Here is a 24,765-nt window from a genome sequence, read left to right on the forward strand (position 1 = left end):
TTGTGAGCACCGTCTCTGTGTGGCATGTGTGTACGTGCTGCAAATTCCCTTGATTAAGTCTAAAAGTAAGTGAAAGAAGTCTTTGCTCTTAGCAGCAGCAGCTCAGATACAATTATGTGTAACTGAATATCCTGTGCGCCCGCCAAGCCCCTTTATTAAATTGTCTGCTAATACGAATACACTGAGCCGCACAGTGGTACGAGCTCATCCTCTTAATGTGGAATACAACATTCACATTTCCCCCCCAAAAAAATAGAAGAAAGATTGCTCTAAAACACATTACAGTGAAATTGTCAGAGGGATCATTTAATTAGGTTAAACAAGGAGGCAGTCTGGTACTTGTGAACATGCTCGGTTTTCCTGCACACAGATGAAGGGCCAAAATGACCTCAGTCCATAAAAGTAATGGATATAGATATAACAAGGTTACGCCCCCCTGTAGAATGTAAAGAAATAACGGGGTTAGGTTAATAAGGACATTTATCACAGAAAGTCTGTGTTATTTTGTTTTGGTTTGTGTGTGCTCACACTGTTTGTCTGTCTGTGCCGCAGGAGTATATCGCCAAACAGTTTCGCTTCATGCAGAAACAGATTGGCTATGATGTCCTGGCTGAAGATACGATCACAGCTCTGCTCCACAACAACCGCAAGCTGCTGGAGAAACATATCACTGCTGCGGAGATCGACACGTTCGTTAGCCTGGTTCGCAAAAATCGTGAGCCCAGGTTTGTGTGTGCATCAATCTGCCTGTACACTACAAACATGATGATTTTGGGTAAAAAAAACAAAAAAACCCAGAATCAAGCATAAAGAATTAGCAAGATTATGTGTTAATGGACGCCTTTATTTTAAGTGTATTTTAAGTACAATACTGTTATTCTGTAAGTACTGTATTAAGTGCTTCAGAAGTATACTTACAAGATGACATTATTTTACTTCACATGCACTTTAAGCTACTTTCTGGTACCATTTTAGTACACTCGAAGTGTGTTATTCTATTCCATGACAAATAGTACTTCAATTATGAGAAAAACATTTTAAACAATTTAATTGACATACAAGATTAATTCATTATTTATGGAGTACTTCAAAGGACGTGAACACAACTACATTTATCAAAAGTAAACTAATTTTCTACTTTCAAGTATTTGCAATTTAGTATAATTTCAGTACACTGAAATAGAGCTTAAAATAAACTTGTATTGTGCACATTTTGTGAGTATGCTTATGACGTGAAAGTGAAATTTAAGTGCACTTTATATGGTGTTACAAACAACTTGAAAATAAGTCTACCTTCTTACTATAAGTATATGCAATTGATTATACTTTTTCAAATTAAACTTATGTTCAATTCACAATACACTTACAATAAAGTACACTTTTGAGTACACTTAAACACCTCTTTAAGTACTGCAGAATAAGTATATTTAATTTTAGTACATTGAATTTTGACTTTGAAGTACACTTTTTGGTCATAGTACATTGTTCAAGCTGCAACGATGTTACGCTTTTCTATATCTCTGTTGCTTGTGTTGATCTTGAGTTTGCATCATGGGTGATTAATTTTGCACATCGTGTGTGTGTGTGTGTGTGTGTGTGTGTGTGTGTGTGTGTGTGTGTGTGTGTGTGTGTGTACTTGTGTACCTGTCTGTGTGTGTACGTGTGTCCAGGTTCCTGGACTACCTGTCAGACTTGTGTGTGTCAATGAATAAGTCCATCCCTGTGACACAGGAGCTCATTTGTAACGCAGTGCTGGATCCAGCTAATGCAGACATCCTCATAGAAACGAAGTGAGTAGTCACCCCTCTGCCTCCACCTAAATCTCTCTTGTCCTCCTCATAATGTGCACTAATGTGCACAACACTTCAGTGTACTAGACGTTTTTTTTCTTTGTTTTGTTTTTTACAGCTTCTGATGGTGACATTTTAATCCTAATGCTTTTTTTGCATAAATGTAACTCATTTATTTTCATTAGTCTTTTAACAAAAGAAAACCCCCTTTTCCCGCAGACTCGTGCTTTCTCGATTTGAGATCGAGGGAGCGCCGCTCGGGGAGAACTCTGTGGAGTCAGAGGAGGATGAGGAGGAGGTGTGGTTATTTTGGAAAGACAGCAATAAAGAAATCCGCAGTAAAAGCATCAGGGAACTGGCCCAGGATGCCAAGGAGGGCCAGAAGGAGGACCAGGAGGTGATCGGTTATTACAGGTAGTTACTGGGCTTTATTTTTCATGTGGTTGTCTGGGAGAAATTCGATCATGCTAGTGCCCTATATAACTTAAGATCGAGCCAGAGCAGAAGCAGCAGTATGGTACTAATGAATATAATAGCACAATACAGAATTGGACACCTAACAAAAAAAGCATGTGCAAACTTACAAATGTAAGTCTGACTTTGTGTATTTACTGCTACAGGTACCAGCTGAACCTGTTTGCCAGGATGTGTTTGGACCGCCAGTACCTGGCAATCAACAAGATCTCTGGCCAGCTGGATGTGGACCTGATCTTGCGATGTATGTCAGATGAAGACCTGCCTTATGATCTGCGAGCCTCCTTCTGCCGCATGATGCTGCACATGCATGTGGATCGCGATCCTCAGGAGCAAGTTACACCTGTCAAATACGCTAGACTCTGGTCTGAGATCCCTTCAGAAATTGCCATTGACGAGTGAGTAAATGGACAAATTTAACAGATTGTTCATTGTATAATATTTTGTAGGTTGTAGATTCATTTGGATTTTTTTTGTCTCATTATAGTTATGACAACGATGGAACATCTAAAGATGAAATAAAGGAGCGATTTTGTCAGACTATGGAGTTTGTGGAGAACTACCTGAGAGACGTGGTGTGTCAGAGCTTCCCTTTTGCAGATAAAGAGAAGAACAAGCTCACCTTCGAGGTCAGTCTGGCACATTCTTAATATCTAATCCCACTCATGCAATAGTAGTCATATTCTGATGATTAAACTCGCAAACCTATTTAAAATTGAGCTTTCATTGTCTTTTTTGTATTGTAAAGCAGGTTGAGGTGCTATATAAATACTGTGAAAGTATCAAAAAGCTCAATCCACAGAGAGATATATAGGTAGAAAGTGCAGTAACAGTCATTCCCCAAGCCCTGTGTGGTGCAAAGACGCAAAGAGTGTAGATGCGGAAGACACGGAAATGCTGAACAATCAGAGCAGTCTGGGCTTTTTCAGGAGGGGGTGTTAAAGAGACAGTCGCTAAAACAAAGCGTTTCAGACGGAGACTGAATACAGGTATATTCAGACGGACAGTGTGAGAAAAATAATGTTGTTTTTTGAACATTAAAGTTTGTAAACATGGTCTAGTAGAAACCTAATATTATATTAGTATTAAGTATGAATCTGAAAATAAGCATGATAGATACCCTTTAATTTATACATCTTCCATGTTTAGGTGGTGAATCTGGCCAGGAACCTGATTTATTTTGGCTTCTACAACTTCAGTGACCTGCTAAGACTAACCAAGATCCTGCTGGCTATTTTAGACTGTGTCCATGTGAGCACAGTTTTCCCTTTCAACAAGCTTGACAAAGAAGATGATAGTAAAGGTATTAACACCATTGTTGATCAGTGGAGAACCAAATATACCTCATGGAAATGAAGTTGTATGTATTTATGCATGCGTGTGCTTGTTTCCAGGCAGTAATGTGATGAGATCCATTCATGGCGTAGGAGAACTGATGTCTCAGGTGGTTCTGAGAGGAGGGGGCTTCCTCCCCACAACTTTAAACCCCAGTTCCAATGGAGAGACAGTCAAGATTCAGACTGAACCCGAGAAACAGGACATACTGGTCATGGACACCAAGCTCAAGATCATTGAGATCCTGCAGGTGAAGGACATGCAATATTATATTTAAATGCAATTACATGCATACAGCACAGTAGATACTGAACCCATACAATACCCGCATCCTCCAAAATCTCCACATAACACTTTCTTCCCTGCCCTGTAGTTCATATTGAATGTCCGCCTGGACTACAGGATCTCCTGTCTGCTGTCTATATTTAAGAGGGAGTTTGACGAGAGTAACTCCCAGAGTGAATTATCTGTAAGTGGATCAGTGGAAGGACCGAACAACATGCCAGGTCAGGGTAACATTCATGGCTATATTTTACACTAGAGTGGAGCCAATGAAATCGACTTTATTCAATACAAATATTGTTTTCATTTTATTGCAGGGGCTTTGGATTTTGAGCACATTGAAGAGCAGGCTGAGGGAATATTTGGTGGAAGGTAATCCCAGTTTCAATAAAGGAAAAGACAAGTCAAATGTCAGGAATGTGTGTTTTCATTTCAGCGTGTGTTCTGTGTTTGTATCTAGTGAAGAAAACACCCCGTTGGACCTGGACGATCATGGTGGCCGTACTTTTTTGAGGGTCCTTCTCCACTTAACCATGCATGACTATCCTCCTCTGGTATCCAGAGCGCTCCACCTGCTCTTTAGGCACTTCAGCCAAAGGCAGGAGGTCTTGCAGGCTTTTAAGCAGGTATACAGCTACAGCCAGCAACTCAAACGTTTTTTGGGCGTTAGATTCTTTTCATTTGACACATGCATACAAACACAAATGTATTTATTTTATAGTAAAATTTTAATGTGGGAACAGTATCATCTTCTCTCTACATTATATTGTGACATAAATGTGTTCACAGGTCCAGCTGCTGGTCACCAGTCAAGATGTGGAAAATTACAAGCAAATAAAGTCTGACCTGGACCAGCTGCGCTCTATTGTAGAGAAGTCTGAGCTCTGGGTGTACAAAAGGCAGGGCCCAGACGAGGGCATGGATGCAGGAGAGGGGCTCTCCACTGAGCCAGAGCATAAAAAGGTGCTGTATGTTGTGAATCAAAGGAGCAACACATTCAGTGAGAAGCTAGTCACCATTAAAGACGACCTATTATGTTTGTCTGTCTTTTCTTATCTATGAATGTTGTTATAATGTATAATAGTCATGTTAAATAATACAGATACATCAAGTAATGAAGTACTTGCATTTAGACATGAGCCCTGCTGACGGTCAGCTCTGAGGGTGTCGGTCGTTACTAGCGATTTCTTCGAATTTCCAGAATTTGTCTACGTAGAAGAATCCTGACTTCCCTATTGGTCAGGCTGCTACACACAGGCTCAAGCTGTAAGCTGTAAGTTTGGCCACTTTTATGCTGTTTTGGTGTTTATTTTGGAGATTAACCAAAACAATCACAATCTATTCTGCATTCCGGATACTATCTCGGTAGCTGCCCTGGCCAAGGCCGCTGCTGGAACAAGTCCTCCAGGAGAACGCAGCTGTGTGACACTCTCATTACTTCCTCCCTCCTTCCTCTCATGGACACCTGTTGATTGTTGGCGACTCTTGTATTTGCATTTGGACACCTCCTCGCGCTTCTTGCCCCTCCAGTGCAACCTGTTTTTGAGTTCTTATGTTGTAACGTGTGCTTATATGTGCCTATGTCTGCTGATGCTTTTTTCCTGTTCCCACACTGTACTCCCTACAGGAACACAGTTTGAGTGTTGCTATCTTTTCTCCTCCACTATCCTATCTACTATGTTGTCCTTTTCCTCCCTGCCTGTTACTACGGTCATCCTGTTATGTCTGTTCTTATTGTGTGAATCATGTTGTATATGTATGGACAGGGTGATTGTTTTAATCTTGTTGTACTTGTTACAGTGACAATAAAACATTCGGATAATGATTCTGGAGCATGGGTGCTGCAGCAATAGACAATATGAGAAATATAATGTGTTTTAAGATCGAAGCATGTAAACCTATTGTAGTGGACCCGAAGAATACAAAATTGACCCTAAAAACTAGCATAATAGGGCCTTTAAGTATCTACTAGAGTTAGTAAGGCGTTTTCCTCTGATGCATTGTCTTTGGTGTACCTTGTAGGGGGATTCAGGGGGCACAGACAAACCAAAGAAAGCAGAAAGCACCAGCAGTTACAACTATAGGGTGGTAAAGGAGGTAACTATCTTACTTTTAAGTATGGTTAACAAGCTCTTCTCTGCCTATGTTGCAAATGTTGTTGCATAGCCCTAGATACCTCTTTCCATGTATCTCACATTTTCTTTCTTTTTTTTTTTTATCAGATCCTGCTGCGGCTCAGCAGGCTGTGTGTCCAAGAAGGTCTGTCAGGAAGGAAGAGCAAGAAACAGCAGCAGAGGCTGCTGAGGAACATGGGGGCTCATGCTGTTGTCCTTGAGCTCCTACAGATCCCCTACGAGAAGGTATCAATCAGTCAATCTCACCTTCAATGCAATGTTCAGTGGCATGCTTTTTTGTGCACGTGTGAAAGTGCACAAACCTTCATATCAGCCACTTTCTCCTCCAGGGAGAAGATTTGCGAATGCAGGATATCATGAAGCTAGCCCACCAGTTTCTCCAGAATTTCTGTGCAGGAAACCAGCAGAACCAAGCGCTGCTGCACAAGCACATCAATCTTTTCCTCAACCCAGGGGTGAGCAGCCCTGCCGGACGAGACACCATGCAATACCCACTGTGTTACCATTTAATCAACATCATTCTATTCTGGGGCTCCTCTCTTTTTTCTTCTTTTTTCAGATTTTAGAAGCCATCACCATGCAGCACATCTTCATGAACAACTTCCAGCTGTGCAGTGAGATTAATGAGCGTGTGGTTCAGCACTTTGTCCACTGCATTGAAACACATGGCCGCAACGTCCAGTACCTGAAGTTCCTTCAAACTATCGTCAAAGCAGAGAATAAATTCATCAAAAAGTGTCAGGACATCGTCATGGCAGAGGTCAGGCCTTATTACTACCTTTCTAATGTTTAAAACTATACCACAGTCTTCATTGTCCTGATGTAATCTGATTTGTTTCTTCCTACAGCTGGTTAATGCGGGTGAAGATGTTCTGGTCTTCTATAATGACCGCGCCTCCTTCCAGACACTTGTGCAGATGATGAGATCAGAGCGGGACCGCATGGATGAGAACAGTCCTTTGATGTACCACATACACTTGGTGGAGCTCTTGGCTGTCTGCACTGAGGGCAAAAATGTCTATACAGAGATCAAGTGTAATTCCCTGTTACCACTGGATGATATAGTGCGAGTGGTGACCCATGGCGACTGCATCCCTGAGGTGAGCCACACACTGAGCCATACTGTGGTTTTGACAACAACTGTCAGAGTAAACAATAAGCCAGTTATGGAGCATACCTTATAAATACAGAGGCTTACAAAACAATTCTCAATGCATCTTAATTTCATGCTTTTAAGTTTTCCAAGACCAATTACAAAAATGTATGCAGGACTATTGTTTATTTGAGGAGTTTTGTGCATCAATATTGGATGTGTGATGACTTTCCCACCAGTATTATTCTGTTACCTTTCAGGTGAAAATCGCCTATATCAACTTCCTGAACCACTGCTATGTGGACACTGAGGTGGAAATGAAGGAGATCTACACCTCAAACCACATGTGGAAACTCTTTGAGAACTTCCTGGTTGACATTTGCAGAGTAAGAAAAACTATGACAACAGCTGGATATTTTCTTCTTTTTTTTTTAAATGCAAGCAATGTCGTTATTGTTGTTTTTGTTTTGGTACTTATAGGTGTGCAACAATACAAGTGACCGTAAGCATGCAGACACCATTCTGGAGCGCTATGTGACAGAGACGGTCATGGGCATCATAACAACTTTCTTTAGCTCGCCTTTCTCTGACCAGAGCACCAGCCTGCAGGTATACAACCATCAACTGTCTTAAAGGTACCACTGTGTAAAAAGCGAGATTACCATGTCTTTTTTTAAATTATTATAAAGCAGGTCGGGGTGCTGTATAAATACTGTGAAAGAATCAAAACGTTCAAGCCTCAGAGAAATACACGCATCATGTATTCAGAAATTGTGTCTTTAAACAAGCCGTCAGGAATGCTGTATGGCTGTGATGTCACAACTATACTATATATAGGTAGGGCAGAAATGCAGAGAGGGCAGATTTAGAAAATCTGGAAACACTGACCAATCAGAGCAGCCTGGCCTTTTTCAGGAGGGGGGCTTAAAGAGACAGGGTCTAAAGAAGGCGTTTCAGACAGAAAGTGAGTACAGGTATATTCAGACAGAAAGTTTGAAAAGAATAGTGCATTTTTTTGAACATCAAACCATGTTTTAGTAGAAACTCAAAATACGAGTAAAAACCTGAAAATTTGCATTATACGGGTCCTTTTATGAGCTCTAAGACAAAACACTATGCAAGAAAAGAAGCAGTCGAATATAAAAGCATATCCAGGAGCATATACAAAAGCTGAAAATGTTAACATCTCTCAATGAAGAAAACTCTCCAGTTCTGCTAAAACTGATTACAACATCTAAGCTAACGTCTTTAGGAGCCACCATTGTTGTTTTGAATGAGCTATTGTATCATGGTCACCCCCTGCTCCCCACCCCGCCCTCCACGTTGCTTGGCCGCAAGACCTTTAAGAACCTTCTTTATACATCCATGACACAAACGCATTACTTAGAGTCTGACAATGTGGATTTTTGTGTGACATGTGAATATGCAATATCGTATTGTTGCAAGAATTCAGCTGCTGTGCAAGGTAAACTATATTAGGTACCCCATGTACTGAAAACACATTTGTTTGGGCAGTACTGAGGAATCAACTGGAGAAACAAGACTTGGATTATACTGCACAAGTTGTGTTACACTTTGTAAAGGGATGTTTGTTTTGATATGGTTTTGCTGTTGTTAAACACAGACCCCAATTTCTTCAATGAATTCAAGGCAACACTCTTATGTGCTTATTTAAAGGCTTCCATCAAAACAACGTATTGACAGGATATGACATGAGAATATCAACATGTGTTTTACAGAGGGTTGTATTCGGACGGGAATAGTTTTACCTGAGGTATTTTTGTCCAGACCGTTTTACAGAAGGTGAAAATCAACGTCTTTTTTTCTGACATTCTCCAGAATCATTACTGACATGGTGCATTCGGACAGGACTAAAACAGAAAAAAAATAAATAAATTACCTTACCCCACGTCCCCACATTAAACTAATCCCGTCCGTATAGGGCTCAGGACAGTGAATATTTCTCTAAGTGGTCAAATCAATGCAAATCAGAGTTTCCCAGAATTTCTTTCTCCTTGACGTCATTGCGAGTGGTGAAGAAGAATGAATGTTCCACTTCTCTTCCCATTCATTGGAGTTTATAATCAGAATAATGTTAGTCACAGTCCTGTAGAAGTAATTGACCATGACAAAGTTAAGACCAGTTAGTCAGGATTGTTGGCATCCTGTTGTGCTGACTATTTCCCTTGAAGACAGACAAAAAGTTCCCCTGTTCACCATTTAAGAAAACTGTCATAGATTCATAGAAAGTCTTCACAAAATATTTATATTCAGTGCTATATTAATAATGTTAAGACCTGTCAAATATTAATAACAAACTCTGACGCAATCACAAAGAAACAGTAATGGCCCATCATCTCAGACTTTTTACAAACAAGATCACAATTACGAATTCAAGCTTTGCCTTCTTGGGCACTTAACAGTATATCCATATATATGTATATGCGTCCGTGCTGTTTTATGTCTTCACTGCTTGTGTATCCTCTGCTGCAGGCCTCTCTGTTGGGGAAACTATTTCAGGTATTTGTTAATTTCAGTGCGTAAAAACACAAATTTGGGTGTTTCAGATTCTTGCAGGGTGTAAGAGAAAAATGACTTACCGTTTTGTTATTATATTATTGTATAGTGAACTGGTTTTGCTGTCACACTCGCTAAGCTACATTGCTGTGTGTGTGTGTGTGTGTGTGTGTGTGTGTGTGTGTGTGTGTGTGTGTGTGTGTGTGTGTGTGTGTGTGTGTGTGTGTGTGTGTGTGTGTGTGTGTGTGTGTGTGTGTGTGTGTGTGTGTGTGTGTGTGTGTGTGTGTGTGTGTGTGTGTGTGTGTGTGTGTGTGTGTGTGTGTGTGTGTGTGTGTGTGTGTGTGTGTGTGTGTGTGTGTGTGTGTGTGTGTGTGTGTGTGTTTGTGTGTGGTTGTGTGTGTGTAGATATTTGATATTTTAAGTTGTCGAGGGACATCTTTCTCCTTCCTTCTTTCTTTCTTTAAAGACTCCAACAGTAGTCCAGTTAGATAAATATAATAATGTACAGCCTCTTTGTTTTTTTCCTTTCATCTTTTTCTCAGACTAGACAGCCAGTCTTTGTGCAGCTGCTGCAGGCAGTGTTCAGGGTTTACCATTGTAACTGGTTGGTCCCGGTCCAGAAGGGCTCTGTTGAGAACTGCATCAAGGTGCTCTCTGATATCGGTAAGAAAAAGATCCTCACATCAACACCTGAATTTAGTTTTTTCACAGTCTGATTAAATTCAACAAGGATTTTGATGCATAACATTTAATACTGCAGCCTTTCGTAATACAGCAGTAATAACCTGAGTGAAAACCAGAAAAATAGTATGAATTTGCCCCCATAGCACAAACATGGATAAATGGTTCAATCTGGTGGAAAATACATAGTAGAAACTACAATTTTGAAGCAAGGGCTCCAGATTGAAAGCCTGATAAAATAGAATGCATGATTTTATTCTGTAATAGCTGTGGGATCATAAGGTGGGAGAGAGAAAAAGAGACAGAGAAGGTGGACTATTGCAGCAGTGCTGCTCTGTCACTTTTGATATCCCAGTCTGTCAGTGCTAGTGTGGTGTCTTCAAATGCACACCTTGAGATTGTAAAAGAAGAGGGCATGATTTGAAGCAGAGGACACTCCTTATGAATTCGCTTCAATTCTCACCAATTCTCTGAAGACGCTTCACTGTAACTGTGTATAGCTATTAGTGCTGAAATTTGTGTATTGGACTGTTTTCACAATAAGGCACATTTGTATAGAAAGGGGCCAATTTTGCACAAAAAGTATGCATATTACTTAATTTAAATATGTGCAAATAGAACAGGAGCACTGTGACCCTATTTGCTTGGCAGCGCAGTAAGGGGTGCATTTCCTTTTGTGGGTGCTTTCAGAATAACCCAGTTTCTTTTTGTCTTATTTGTGCAGGTTTAAAGGCTGCAAAAGCTGCACATTCCTTTTGTGAATTCACCCCTAAGTATTTTTATTTTGGATGCACAGTTTATGAGAAATCCAAATTCCCAAATGAGAAAAAAACTCACACCCTTGCCCAAAACTATGCCATATGCATGGACACAGACGAAATTATCATTAAAACATCTCCCTAGTGAGGCACAAGGGTTAAGTAAGGCTTATTTTTTTTATTAGTTTCTGGAGCTGATCTACCTCACACACTGCTGTCTCTGTGTGTCCCCGCCAGCTAAAGGCAGAGCAATAGCCATCCCTGTGGACCTGGACAACCAGGTGAACAACCTGTTTGTGAAATCCAACAACATTGTCCAGAAAACAGCCATGAGTTGGAGACTTTCTGCTCGCAACGCTGCCCGCAGAGACTCTGTGGTGACCGCATCACGGGACTACAGGAACATCATCGAGAGGCTGCAGGTGCAGTATTTGTGAGCATTTGAGCTTCCTTGTGTGCATCAACTGGTTCAAGCTGTAAGGATGTTTCTTTGTCCCGACTGTAGGACATTGTGTCAGCTCTTGAGGACCGTCTGCGCCCATTGGTCCAGGCTGAGTTATCAGTTCTGGTGGACGTGCTGCATCGGCCTGAGCTGCTCTTCCCTGAAAACACAGACTCGCGCAAGAAGTGTGAGAGCGGAGGTTTTATATGCAAGTAAGGAATGAATATATGTTCTTCAACTAAATATGACCGTTATTGACATATAATGATATTTATTAGTTTTAAATGAGACTTATTAACTAACGTTCTCATGCAGGCTGATCAAACATACCAAGCAGCTGCTGGAGGAAAATGAGGAGAGATTGTGTATCAAAGTTCTGCAAACGCTGCGAGAGATGATGACAAAAGACCGTGGTTATGGAGAGAAGGTAGGAGACGCTGCCGCAGACATGGTGGGGTGATGTATTTCATAACCATGGTATAACTGTGCATATATTGTATTTTGTGCTGTATAATGCATAAATACAGTTGTAGAAAATATATTGAAAGTTGTTGCTTTATTTTTCTAGATGTATTTTGATGTTGGTGCAGACATATGTAGGAAGATATTAACTTTGTTGGAACTAGGAATCTTTGTGGATAAACTCAGTTTTACTGATCTGTCAATTGAATCAACTAATTTATTAGTTGATTTAATTGAGTATCGGTCAGCTAAGAAGTTCTTTAATCAAACACAGCCCTAGTAGGAACTCCAAATAAGAAAAACTTGAGTTGCAGAGTCTTCACACAGAAACAATAATATCAGGGTTCCCACGTGTCCTGGAAACCTGGAAATTCAGAGACTAGTCCTGGAAAATTTGAATGGTATTTTAGCCACTCACTGAGATCGCCAGCCTCGTAATTGTAGGGGAATATCTTGTTTAAAACTTGACTTGTTGGTTTGACACTTCAGATGCAAAGTTAAATGCTCCCTTTTTTTAATTTGATATCCCACGTCAGTCTATTTCCAAAAACAATGCACATCACACCTCAGCCAGTCCCTTTATTTCAGCGGCATTATTGCTGTTATATAAAAGTGGGAGATAAAATTGATATGTAAATGAACTGCTGCATTAAGCTGTTCCTGCTCAAGCTAGTGCCATAATTACAATAACAAGTTTTGGATGTAGTTGCCATCACCTAATAAACCCAAAATCATCATGAACCCTGCATCATTAAAAAGGAGGCATAAAACAATTTCTAAAAAACGAGTGGGAACCCTGAATATGAGATGTATACAATATGTCATTAAATGATGTATCCGTGTAGTTGTATAGAACTGCCAAGAATACCCTTATTTTGTAGGGAATTGACTTCCTGTCACTGTCACCTCTACAGTCAGTAAGGGAGGACATGCTTTCAGCCGCACTCACCACTGTATGACACTGCACTAATTCTGCTCACTGTGGCTAATATCCATTCATAAAAACATTTCATCTGTGTTTCTGAAGTATGTCCACAGACTTAACTCGCAACATGTCATTGACCTTTTGCTTTATTTTCCTCCTTCCTGTGTTGTTATCTAACACCTTAACCCTCTGTTCTCTTTCAGCTCAGGGCCTTTGATGATGAGATGGATATGCCTAAGGTTGTTTCTCTTTTTTCTTCTACTCACACCTTTGTTCCCCTGAGCTGTCCATCATGTCTGTGTACCGCTAGTTCTGTAACTGTCCTGTAGCAGCTGTAGTGTGTGTCGTAGGTAGCGGAAGCTCTAGGCACAGCTGGTAACAAATAGCGGTAGGCTGATTCCTGCCATAAACTGGTGGGGTGGATCAACTGGAAATGGAGAGAGTGTGAGAGAGAGAGAGAGAGAGAGAGAGAGAGAGAGAGAGAGAGAGAGAGAGAGAGAGAGAGAGAGAGAGAGAGAGAGAGAGAGAGAGAGAGAGAGAGAGAGAGAGAGAGAGAGAGAGAGAGAGAGAGAGAGAGAGAGAGAGAGAGAGAGAGAGAGAGAGAGAGAGAGAGAGAGAGAGAGAGAGAGAGAGAGAGAGAGAGAGAGAGAGAGAGAGGAGAGAGAGAGAGAGAGAGAGAGAGAGAGAGAGAGAGAGAGAGAGAGAGAGAGAGAGAGAGAGAGAGAGAGAGTAGAGAGAGAGAGAGAGAGAGAGAGAGAGAAAACTGTGTGTTTCTCAAAAGAGTTGTGTTATTCCAAGATGAGTCACTTGCTGGCTGGGCAAACTGCCAGCAATGCATTTACAAGCCCTACTTTCTACCAATGTTTCACCGTGTCAAGTAAAAGTCATTTTGGGACATATGTACTGTATATTTTTAATTATTAATTCATGTTTGATACGGTTTATTTTTCACTTGAACAAGCAGCATGATTATCCTGTACAAGTGTCCATGTTTTGTTTTAAAAGTTAGCCTTTGTGTTTCCTTTGTTGACAAGCGGTGCCAGTAGGCAACAGTTGAAAATCACTGGCATATTTGCAGTACAAGATTTGAAAAGAGAGCTGCAGGTGTATATTATTTTTCAAAAATAAGACATGAATAGAGAAAAATAAGACGCATTAAAACATGACAAAAATGAACTAAAAAAAAAGCTAGAAAATGATAGCAAGCTCTCAATAATATGTTACATTCCATATACAGTATGTTCCTGATGTATCAGGAAAAAATGGCCGTGTTTGTTTTTTGAATGAATGTGAATCTGTCAACAGTAAAGCCATAAAAGCCTCTTCACTTCCTTCCCTCTCTTTTTCTTTTCCATCAAGGTGTTTTGTTGTCTATCAGTGTTTGGCTTTCTGAAGGGTGTTTCCCCTGCATCTCCTTTAGGCGCCAATAGGGGGCACTGTGACTGTGTGCGTGCCTTGTGAATGTGTGTGTGTGTGTTCATTATTAAATGTGAGGGGCTGTGGCAGTCATTGAGGCTGTGTCCTAGTTTTCCTTTCCTGAGAGCTGCACGATTCCTGGGCCCCTGCCAACTCTAGGCTGACGTTACATAAGAACCAGGCTTTTTTTCTTTCTTTCCTGGAACGCAGCCCCACTGCTGATGTATGACCTTCAGCAGTAATTGCCAATAAAAGTGTGGAGGAGCTGTTTACCCACACTGTCGTTGTGGATGTATGTATGCACACCTGTGTGTGTGTGTGTGTGTGTGTGTGTGTGTGTGTGTGTGTGTGTGTGTGTGTGTGTGTGTGTGTGTGTGTGTGTGTGTGTGTGTGTGTGTGTGTGTGTGTGTGTGTGTGTGTGTGTGTGTGTGTGTGTGTGTGTGTGTGTGTGTGTGTGTGTGTGTGTGTGTGTGTGTGTGTGTGTGTGTGTGTGTGTGTGTGTGTGTGTGTGTGTGTGTGTGTGTAAATGAAAGTTGCAATCATAGGGGCGGAGGGGTGGTGAGAGCGTGTGAGAGAGATGATCCCTTTCACACACCCGCACCTGTTAAAAGTTGCACCGTTGTCTACACATGAAAATCAGCTCTGATGTAAGGCTGAGGCTCCTCTCCTCACTTCATGTGTCGATATTCATATTTCTCTTCTCCTCTTTCTTTTTTCTTTTCTTTTTACCTTTTGGCCCCTCTAAATCATTGTGATACAATTCCTCAACTAATTCAAATACTCCCCACTTCCACTCACACCCTTTCTCACATGGATGCAAACACACACCCACGCTGTGTAAACTTAATGCCGTTGGCTGCGAGTGTTTGTGTAGGTGGGATATGAAAGTGCGTAGTTAGCTCTTGCCTCCTCTGTCGCCCTTTGAATAAAGCAAAATAGTGTAGTACATGATTGAAGAGGAACAGGATTAATGTGTGAGCTTATTTAACAGGAAACGTGTTGCATGGGTCACATGAAGTAGATTTATACTTGTAGTATTCTACATAATAACTTATTATCAAGGCATTTTTTGAAATGAAGATAGCATGAAGCGTCTTTTTCACCCCCTTGGTTTATGCTTACCACACTGTTGCTAAATGTCAGGGAGAAGTTAATCAGCTAACTTCGTTGCTCTTTGGCTGTCAGTTATGTAAAAGGAGAGGAGTTAAACACAGTGCTGAGCTTTTACTCCCCTCTTCACGTGCGTGCGTGTGTGTGTGTGTGTGTGTGTGTGTTTACTCTAGTCAAAGCAGTTATGCAAGCCCTCCATATTGGAAGAAAGTCATGTTTCATCCCTTTCACCTCCTTGCCTCGACCCTTGGCAAGTTTGTCGATGGCTGGATTAAGAAGAAAAAAAATCTTCTATCTCACACACACACACACACACTCACTCACGGCAGTGCTTCTTTATCCACTCTGGTCAAGACAGAATATTCATCTTACTGTACAGTGCTGGTATAGATGTCTGTTGCAAATGAAAATGTCATGACCGAGCACAGCCTTTTTAATTTAGTCTGCTTTTCTGTCTGCATATAACAAGCAGTCGAGCGGTAAACCCCAGCATTCGTGTCATTCACCGCTGGTTTGAACACGACCCAGTCTCAACCTGCGAGACATATTTATTTACGTACTTTCAGAAAAAAAACACCTAACATAGAGTAGAATGCCGTGTGTGTGTGTGTGTGTGTGTGTGTGTGTGTGTGTGTGTGTGTGTGTGTGTGTGTGTGTGTGTGTGTGTGTGTGTGTGTGTGTGTGTGTGTGTGTGTGTGTGTGTGTGTGTGTGTGTGTGTGTGTGTGTGTGTGTGTGTGTGTGTGTGTGTGTGTGTGTGTGTGTGTGTGTGTGTGTGTGTGTGTGTGTGTGTGTGTGTGTGTGTGTGTGTGCGCGCAACTGAGAGGTGTGAGACAGATGAGGGGTTTGCCCCAGGGAGTTTCCAGTTTGGTGGAATGCACTGTAGTAGGGGCGGATGTGGCAGCTGTGAGGGGTTACCCTGTGGTGTCTATGGTCAGAGCGGAGACGATTAGCTGCATAGCCACTCTGATCAGCATATTGCCTTGTGGTTTTGATGTGGTGACAGTGACGTGTCCACAGACTTATGGCAGATGTTGCTTCTCTAGTGCGGCCCCCTGACCCACTGCTGAACTCTTCCCCACTTAGTAGTTGTCTTTAGGCAGTATCATCATCAGTTGTTGTGCGAGTTAAGAGCAAAAAATCATGTGATGTCTCAAGTTGAGACTTCAAACCAAAGTCATAAACTTTGGGTTTTGCTAGTCAACAAAAGTACTGGAATTTGGAAATAATAGAAAGCATGAGAAATAGTAATAAAATAATAATAATAAAAACAATTAAAAAAGACCCATGATCAACTTAATAGAAGCTTTTAAATATGTGCTGAAATGTCACAGCTCAGCTAAACAGAATTCATTCTAATATTAATCCTGGGTTATCTTTGTTACATTAGTGAGGCCCAGAGAGTACTGTAGCATTTGCTGTTTTGTTTAGACAATTTGTTGATTTATTTCACGTATCTTTAGTTAATGTTGTAAGTCACTATCATGCTGTGTTTCTTCTTCTGTCATTTCTTGTGATCGCGATATCGCAAGAACACTTGGAGGGTTTTCCATCAGATTTGGCACTAATGTCCACTTGGACTCAATGATGAACTGATTAGATTTCAGAGGTCAAGGGTCAACATCATTGTGACCTCACAAAACGTATTTTTCAATCAAGTAACACCTAATCTATTTATGATAAGAGTTCACACAAATGTCTAATAGGATAAAATGCTGAAGTGATATCCAAAAGGTCAAAGATAAACTCTACTGTGACATAATGTGACATATTCAACGCCATAACGCAACATTTGGTCAGATACTGAATTGTTGATACTTTCCTTCAAACTGTGGTAACTGTATAGATCTTCTGTTCTGCCACATTGATGATGTATGTGAAGCATCCACGTTTTGCAGGAAAATACACTGAATACCTTTTATTAAGTACCTTCAAAGTATTCACTACTTATATGACGTAAGCCTGGACAGTTTCGATGTAAATTGCAAGTTGACTGTTTTGGCTGAGGCTCACAACCACATTAATCATTTAGTTCAGTTTTGTTCAGACAGTGGACGGATTTTATCTTGCCAAATGATAGTTATACTTATATCAGCGAGGCTTGGCACTCTCCCTCCTGGTTGGATCACTGTCTTTCTACAGTGGATGCCCATGACTCCATCGATATAATGAAAATTGAATATGATCTGGCTACTACGGACCATATGCCCTTTTTATGGTGTTGCACACAGGCAATTTAGCAGTGTAAAATAGACTGGTCACATTTGTCTAAGAAATATCTTAATAAATATGTCAATCATTCTGATGCCTTGCTGCGCAATATTAAGATCCCAAAAGGTGCCTTATTGTGTTGGGATATGAAGGGTCAGAATGTACAACACTGTAAGGAATTATGTTCCCTTCATGAAGCTATTATGGAATCCCTCGTTATGTCGATTAGGCATCTATATAAGCATAGGACAAAGGTGTGCAATGCAAAGCTAGGTTGGAAGGAACATGTAGAGGAGGAGGAGCTCTATGCAGAGGCTCGAAATGTAAAGGCTCAAAATGCTTTTAAAAAATGGGCTGAGGCAGGAAAAAGTAGGCATGGCCCCTTGTTTGAAAATAAAAAATGCACTAATGCTAGATTTAAATATGCAGTTCGCTATGTCAAAAGAAATGAGAAAAACAATGAGGTCAGATTCTCTGGCAAGGAAGCTGCAAAATAGTAATGTTAATAACTTCTGGAGAGAAATAAACATTATTTAGAATTGCAAGAAATCTTTTCCATCAAATATAGATGGTGTGAGTGGTCCTGATGAACTGTTGCCGTTATGGTAGAAACATTATTGTGAACTGTTAAACTGTGCAAAAAGTAATCTGTTTGTAGTGGATAATATTGAGTATAATGATGATTGTATTGTCACTTCTGCTGAAGTCCATGTAGCAATATTGAAATTGAGAGATAATAAGGCTTGTGGTCTGGATAATATTACAGCTGAACAACTTGCCAGTAAGAAACTGTGCCCACTGGTGGCTTTATGCTTTACAGGTTTCTTTGTGCATGGAGTGTTACCTGATTATATGCTCTCTGTTGTGCTGGGTATCAAGGATAAAGTGGGGAAGCTTAACAGCTCAGATAACTATCAGCCAATAGCGTTGGATTTTGACATAAAGTTCAATGCTAAAAAGAGTAAGATCATGATCGTCAGAACCAGAGAGGACAGAGGACAACTTTCCCTGATTTGTATCTATTGGGCACTGCACTCTGTGTTTGCTGTGAGATTACATATTTGGGCCATATTATCTCAAATGACCTGTCTGATGACAAAGATATGTATAGGTAGCGGGGGAAGCTGTATGCTCAAGCAAATATGCTGTGTCGGAAGTTCAGCATGTGTTCTGTGTCTGTGAAGGTCTCACTCTTTACAGCGTATTGTACACCTTTGTATACTGCCCAGCTGTTGTGTCGGTATAAACAAGGCAGCATTAGAAAACTCACAGTGGCTTATAATGACAGCATGAGGCTGCTGCTGAGAGCTCCAAGATGCTCCAGTGCAAGCCATATGTTTGTCAGTATCGGGGTATCTACATGCCCTGCTGTTTTACGCAACTTGATGTATGGATTTATCCGTAGGGCTTCAGAGTCAGAAAAAGACTTAAATAATGTTCTGGCTATTCCTTTACGTAGTGCTGTCAGATATTTCTCCAAACTGTGGAGTCACTTGCGGGCATGTCTGTATGTTAGACATTGAAAATGGTGAAAGGTTATATATTTTGCTTTTTACTGGGCTTCTTAACTGTGCTGTTTGTTTAATGTGATATGGATCCACTGGATCTGAAATAAAGAAAACTAACAACACTACATACCAAAAGTAAACACCTCTGATTATGGATACATACAGTACTGTAGCTACATCATGCCCTCAACCTTGACTGACAGAGAGAGACTTGTTCAACCATAAAAGTTTGTTAAAGGAGCAGTCTGCGATTCAAATTCAGCCAATATCTCCTCAAGGTTCGTTAGCTGCCCGTTCTGTGTGTGCACTGAAAGAAAATCCAATGCTTATACACAGCCTTGTCTCTGTAAATGGGAAACAAACAAAGTGATTGGGAGCGAGCCACACAACATTATTCCGTTGGTACTCAGGGTCAGGACAAGGGGAAAGGCCATGGATGTATAAAGACAAAGGCAATGGGAGCGAAAGGAACGGTTAATCTGACACATGCTAACTTTGGGATGCGGATGGGAGGGGTGTATTTGTTTGGCTGTTGAGGTCATTCAAATATTTGCAATCTTTCTCCAGAATCTCAGGCTCCACCCTTTCGCTCACCCGCTCTGTGTTTTACTTGCTGGCCTCTTGCCCTCTGTTTTTGGTGACAGATGGCCTGTAAACAACTCTGTGTCACTGGTTTAGTGACCTGGTTCTTTTTAGAGTTATTATGTAACTCTATCCCTATCGCCCATCACCAATCCTCTTCCCTCGCCTGCCCCTCTCAGTGACCTTTTACATAAAAATGTATGTAGAACATTGCCTCTCTTTTTTTTTAACCAGTTTCCTTTTCCCCTTGGTGGATATTGTACATGGAGGCACTGATTTCTGATCTAAACTGAAAACCCATTGTTTGTGTGAACCATTAAGGAAATTAGAACATGGATGAGGGAAAACTACATTTGGTTATTGTGCGCTTCATCTTGCTCAGAACATGGCTCAAAGTGATGTTTACTCATTCTTCACTTTAAATGACAGTTCCAGCGTGATTTCAGTTTTTGCTCTGTTTTCCTTAAATATTAAAAGAATTGTTTAGCATTTTGGGAAAAAGGGCTCATTCTCTTTCTTTATGGAGTCTTATCATCCCTGTGACTCGCAAAGGCTCCAGGAGGTCATTGCAAATTACCCATTTAAAGACCATATTTTTATCATTTTTACACTAAGGTTTTAAGGCTCAAAGAAACTAGAGATGATGTGTTAATAAGAGAGCTTTAGATATGCTGTTTTACCTTTGGACTGAGCCAGGCTAGCTGTTTCCCATTGTTTCCTGTCTTCTTGCTTGGCTAAGCTAACCGGCTGCATCACATTTGCCGTACGGAAACCGAATAAGTATATTTCCCAAAATGTCTAACTCACTCTGAGACACACAAGGAAAAAGCAAATGTCTCAAAAGCTGATAAAAACATAAGAAAAAAAGTAAATAAAATAATAATTTACAATGATGTTAATGACATTTTGAAAATGAACAAAGTATCAAATCACACTGGACATGTCTTTTAACATTTTATTATGGTATCAGTATGTACCACTGTACACACTCTTTTCACTCGTTTCATGCATGGCAAGTCACACCAAGCAGACCTTTGCATGGCCGCTCACAGTTGAATAATAGGTACACAGTAGTTATTAACCTGACAATTGCCTGCATGATTACTAACCGTATAACCTGTGTTTGTATCTGTTGGACCGTCTTGCTTACACTCCTCACTGCACCCAGCAGCTGGATCAGAACCAGCCTGAGAAGCTGTTGGAGGACCAGAAGAGGGTAGGTACTCACAACAGCATGGCAGCTTACCTCAAAACTGCAATACTTCACAGATTGAGAGTGAGCAGTTGTGCGTTGTGTTTCTGATCACCCCCTTCACTATAACACCTAACCAGCCAATCACAGCTAACTAATGTTTAATGAGAACAAAGAAGAAAAACAGTTTATATACAGTTACGTTCACACCATGTTTCCCTCTGCCTCCTTTCTCTAATGGTGTTTATGTTAATGCAGGGACTTTGCAGAGCTTCAGGTGTTTCCATTAAAGAGGCAATCGCTTGTATTAATATTCCAGAATAACAATATTGATTGAAGCTCATCAATGTATAATGTTCATCTCCAAGAGAAGAACAATTTCAAGGTAGGCAAGTATGTTCAAGGCTGTTCGGCTGTTGATCCAAATGTCCCTAACAAGCAGTCCTAATATTAATCACAGCCCGGTATCTTTTGTGGAGTCATTTCACTGTATTTAAAATGCAGGGTTTTTTTACCCACCAACTTTCTCCGTTAATTTCAAAATTACAACATAATAAAACTCTGTGTGGGAGAAGGAGGTTGCACTTAAATAATGGGATTCTCAGTGGAGTGCAAAACCCCAAAATCCAGTGAGCACGTTCCAAGGTGAAAAGGTAGCACATCTCAAATTTAAAGTGGTTAGGACAAAAACTCAACCTGAAGTTTGAGATGTGCTACCTTTTTTGTTTTCATAATCTCAGTAAATTGTTCATCCTTGATTCAGGCCAGTTTTGTGTTAACCGTTTAGACGACAGGACAACATAAAGATTTGGTTCAAGACTTTAGAAAAGGGCAGTATTCTCCGAGGAGAACAAGGAACCGTCTTCTGACTACAGCTGATCATGCCATGCTGGTACTTTCGACTAACCTGCCAATGAAAGATAAGAATAGTTTTTCGCACCTACTTCATGAACTAATCTTGACCTCCAGAGCAGAATGATGGCAGTGGAGCTTACATAATGCCACTGTCGTCTATCACGGACCACCCACAGTTGACAATGATTTGCGCATAATAACGCACTAACACACAAAAAAATCTCTCTTTCATTTCCTTCACTTTATCCCCATGGGAGGTCTGTCAGGTAGCTATGGGCTGCAGTTGTCATAACAACGGCACAGTCGTGCTGCTGACTGCACAACAGTGGATGAGTCACAGTGTGGGAGGGCTGGCCCCAGGTCTGTCTAAGTGGACGCCAGGACCTCACATTGTCACTCAACTGCTGCAACTGCATCACTGCTGCTGCTGATGATAAATGTAACAGTGTTGGTTGTGAATGACATAAACTTCAGTTTATATCAGAAAGTATTTTCTCGCGTAGAAATTGTAGGAATTCTTTATATTCCATATTTAAAATGAAAAGTTGATATATAGTTTCTCCATAACTGTAGATTACAGAGCATTGTCGTAATTATATTCTGAGGTCAGGTGTTTTCATGTGCATTTATTATACCCAACACATCATTGATGATGCAGGTTATACAACATCTCCTCTCTCCCTGTTGCTGACATAACATCATTACATCCTTCCCTTTCTTTCCCTCTCGTAGGGCGAGGCGCTGAGACAAATTCTGGTGAACCGTTACTATGGCAACTTTCATCGAAGTGGTGGGAGAAGGGACAGCCTGACGTCATTTACCAATGGCCCCCTCAGTCCGGTAGGACCGGGCAAAAACCAGTCAGGTGGGACAGCTGTTGCTCATTTTTCAACACCACGCACAGGAATTGGTTGTCTGATGCTTTACAGCAGGAAGTGATGAGTGTAGTTTTGTTGGCGCGCAGTCACACGAGGCCATAAAAACAACATTCAACACATCTAATTAAGCTGATGTTTCTGCAAAGCATTGACCAAAAGCCTCTGCTAAAGAGAAGGATGACCTGTAATGACTATACAGCTACTATCAGGAGGGGGGCAAAGTCTAGATAAACCTTTTCCCTCTTTGTTAGCCAAAATGTTTTCTGCCCCTCAAGTCATAGTAAAGCAAGGTTCCTTCAATAATGTTATATAAGAGTGGGACTATCTGTCTGGCCCTGAGCTGATTATCACCAGAGTTGTGCTTAGAGCTGCCCTTTGAGCATGCAGAGTACATATTGACCTAGTAACCAGAACAGCTTGTTGTCTGTTGAGGCTCGAAAGGCAGTATTTTCACACTCAATGTGACACAGGTGTGACACCACAATCTCTGCATATTTTGCATAATCGTACATTTTTGATGATGAACCAGATGATGATGTTGTATTTTAAACTAATCTAAAAAAAAAACAGAGTATATCACCCCTGGTCATCAGCCAGCAGCCCTCCCCCACCCCACCCCCTGATCCACTTTTCGCTGTTGCTAGGTGACAGGCTGTCTCTTCCTGTGAAAACAGCCTTTGCACCTGTTGCAGAAACAAGAGCCAGGCTGAGAATTCCATATGAATCCTCAAACTGAGGCCTCAGGGGGGAAATGTGCTGGCAAAGTCATACACAATTACACAACTGTACAGTTACACTGGTTAGTACAGGGTTAGCATCACAGTAGTTCGAAATCTTAGTTGTGGCCTGTTTAAATAAATACATTTTGTGCCAAATAATCATACCTTTATATTATCTGGATCAAAAATGGTCTTGCCCTGTATGATTAAAGGAATCATATATGTTTCTTCCTTTAGGGAGGTAACTCATTAAACATCCATTTTGTTTGTGCTTCACTGCTAAAATATTGTATTTATATGTTGTTGTTTTTTTATTCACATTTTATCAACTTTGACCACATGTTGTGTCCAGATAGGGGAGCAAATATTTTATTTATACATTTAGTTTAGCCAGAGTTAGCTGCAAATGCTAATTTCCATCTGTTGTTCCTAGCCAGATTTTAAAATATATATACAGTAATTAACTGTTGATAAGTGCATCACGTGATAGTATAGCATGTACCCCATCATCTGATAGGGTACATGCCTCATATGACTCCCTATCATGGAGGCCTAGGTTCGATTTACAGCCCTTTGCTGCATGTAATTCCATCTTTCTTCATATACATTTATTTTAAAAGTTAATAAGTGCATAATAAAGGATTTATTAACCCTAACAAGCCGTTGTATTCGCCTTAGATCTGGTAGTTGCAAAAAGCACAGTTTAATGTCAATAAATGCATAATAATCTTGTAAAATGTGTTTAATGTAATAATGTGTTTCTCATAATTGCTTATAAAAGTCCTGTATCTCATTCAGGATGACCATGTAAATGTCTGTAAATTACTGAATGTGCCATTACACTTTTTGTTTAAATGCAGGTATTTCTTTTTCCAAGGAACCATATTTGATTAGATTTGCTGTATAATCTGAAAGGAAAAATCATATAAAACATTTGTCTGATACATCGTATTCTGATCTGGTTTGTTGCACTTTCTCTCTCTTGCAGCATTAGGTGGTCCTGGGGCCTTGAGTCGTGGCGAAATGAGCCTGGCGGAGGTACAGTGTCACCTAGACAAAGAGGGAGCCTCTGACTTGGTCATTGACCTCATCATGAACACCACTAGTGACCGGGTCTTCCAAGAAAGCATCCTTCTAGCTATTGCGTTGCTGGAAGGTGGAAACACCACCATCCAGGTCAGTTAAGGAAAGTGGAAAGTGAAGGGACATCCTTCTATACACTGTCTGAAGCTACACTGGGGATCAAATTTAAAGAACAAAGTATTAATACTTGATTTATTCAGAAATACTGTTGTTTTTTACTGTTCAGAATTCGGTAGAATATGCACTTTGGTTATATCCCTGCTGTACTAGCATGTTTTTTTAAATAACCAAGACACTTCAACAAAAAGCTTTATTTTGT

The 24,765-nt window shown here is 40.6% G+C and overlaps 1 protein-coding gene across 2 annotated transcripts in view; it reads left to right on the plus strand.

Moving 5' to 3' along the window:
* itpr1a (inositol 1,4,5-trisphosphate receptor, type 1a) overlaps nucleotides 1-24,765 on the plus strand; it is an 81,842-nt gene that overhangs the window by 28,991 nt on the left and 28,086 nt on the right. The window contains exons 17-41 of one of the 2 annotated variants that reach the window (XM_083939709.1): nucleotides 553-725; nucleotides 1,671-1,790; nucleotides 2,010-2,204; nucleotides 2,411-2,662; nucleotides 2,752-2,893; nucleotides 3,414-3,567; nucleotides 3,659-3,849; nucleotides 3,973-4,105; nucleotides 4,199-4,253; nucleotides 4,342-4,507; nucleotides 4,671-4,844; nucleotides 5,904-5,978; nucleotides 6,104-6,241; nucleotides 6,346-6,471; nucleotides 6,576-6,776; nucleotides 6,865-7,116; nucleotides 7,370-7,495; nucleotides 7,590-7,718; nucleotides 10,169-10,289; nucleotides 11,303-11,487; nucleotides 11,571-11,719; nucleotides 11,823-11,934; nucleotides 20,888-20,935; nucleotides 22,499-22,631; nucleotides 24,352-24,539. In XM_083939709.1, the coding sequence (XP_083795835.1) occupies nucleotides 553-725; nucleotides 1,671-1,790; nucleotides 2,010-2,204; nucleotides 2,411-2,662; nucleotides 2,752-2,893; nucleotides 3,414-3,567; nucleotides 3,659-3,849; nucleotides 3,973-4,105; nucleotides 4,199-4,253; nucleotides 4,342-4,507; nucleotides 4,671-4,844; nucleotides 5,904-5,978; nucleotides 6,104-6,241; nucleotides 6,346-6,471; nucleotides 6,576-6,776; nucleotides 6,865-7,116; nucleotides 7,370-7,495; nucleotides 7,590-7,718; nucleotides 10,169-10,289; nucleotides 11,303-11,487; nucleotides 11,571-11,719; nucleotides 11,823-11,934; nucleotides 20,888-20,935; nucleotides 22,499-22,631; nucleotides 24,352-24,539 (3,738 nt within the window). The remainder of the gene's footprint in view (nucleotides 1-552; nucleotides 726-1,670; nucleotides 1,791-2,009; nucleotides 2,205-2,410; nucleotides 2,663-2,751; nucleotides 2,894-3,413; nucleotides 3,568-3,658; nucleotides 3,850-3,972; nucleotides 4,106-4,198; nucleotides 4,254-4,341; nucleotides 4,508-4,670; nucleotides 4,845-5,903; nucleotides 5,979-6,103; nucleotides 6,242-6,345; nucleotides 6,472-6,575; nucleotides 6,777-6,864; nucleotides 7,117-7,369; nucleotides 7,496-7,589; nucleotides 7,719-10,168; nucleotides 10,290-11,302; nucleotides 11,488-11,570; nucleotides 11,720-11,822; nucleotides 11,935-20,887; nucleotides 20,936-22,498; nucleotides 22,632-24,351; nucleotides 24,540-24,765) is intronic. The other variant, XM_083939710.1, reaches the window with a different exon arrangement.

Source organism: Echiichthys vipera (genome assembly GCF_963691815.1).
Source record: "Echiichthys vipera genome assembly, chromosome: X".
Lineage (NCBI taxonomy): Eukaryota > Metazoa > Chordata > Actinopteri > Perciformes > Trachinidae > Echiichthys > Echiichthys vipera.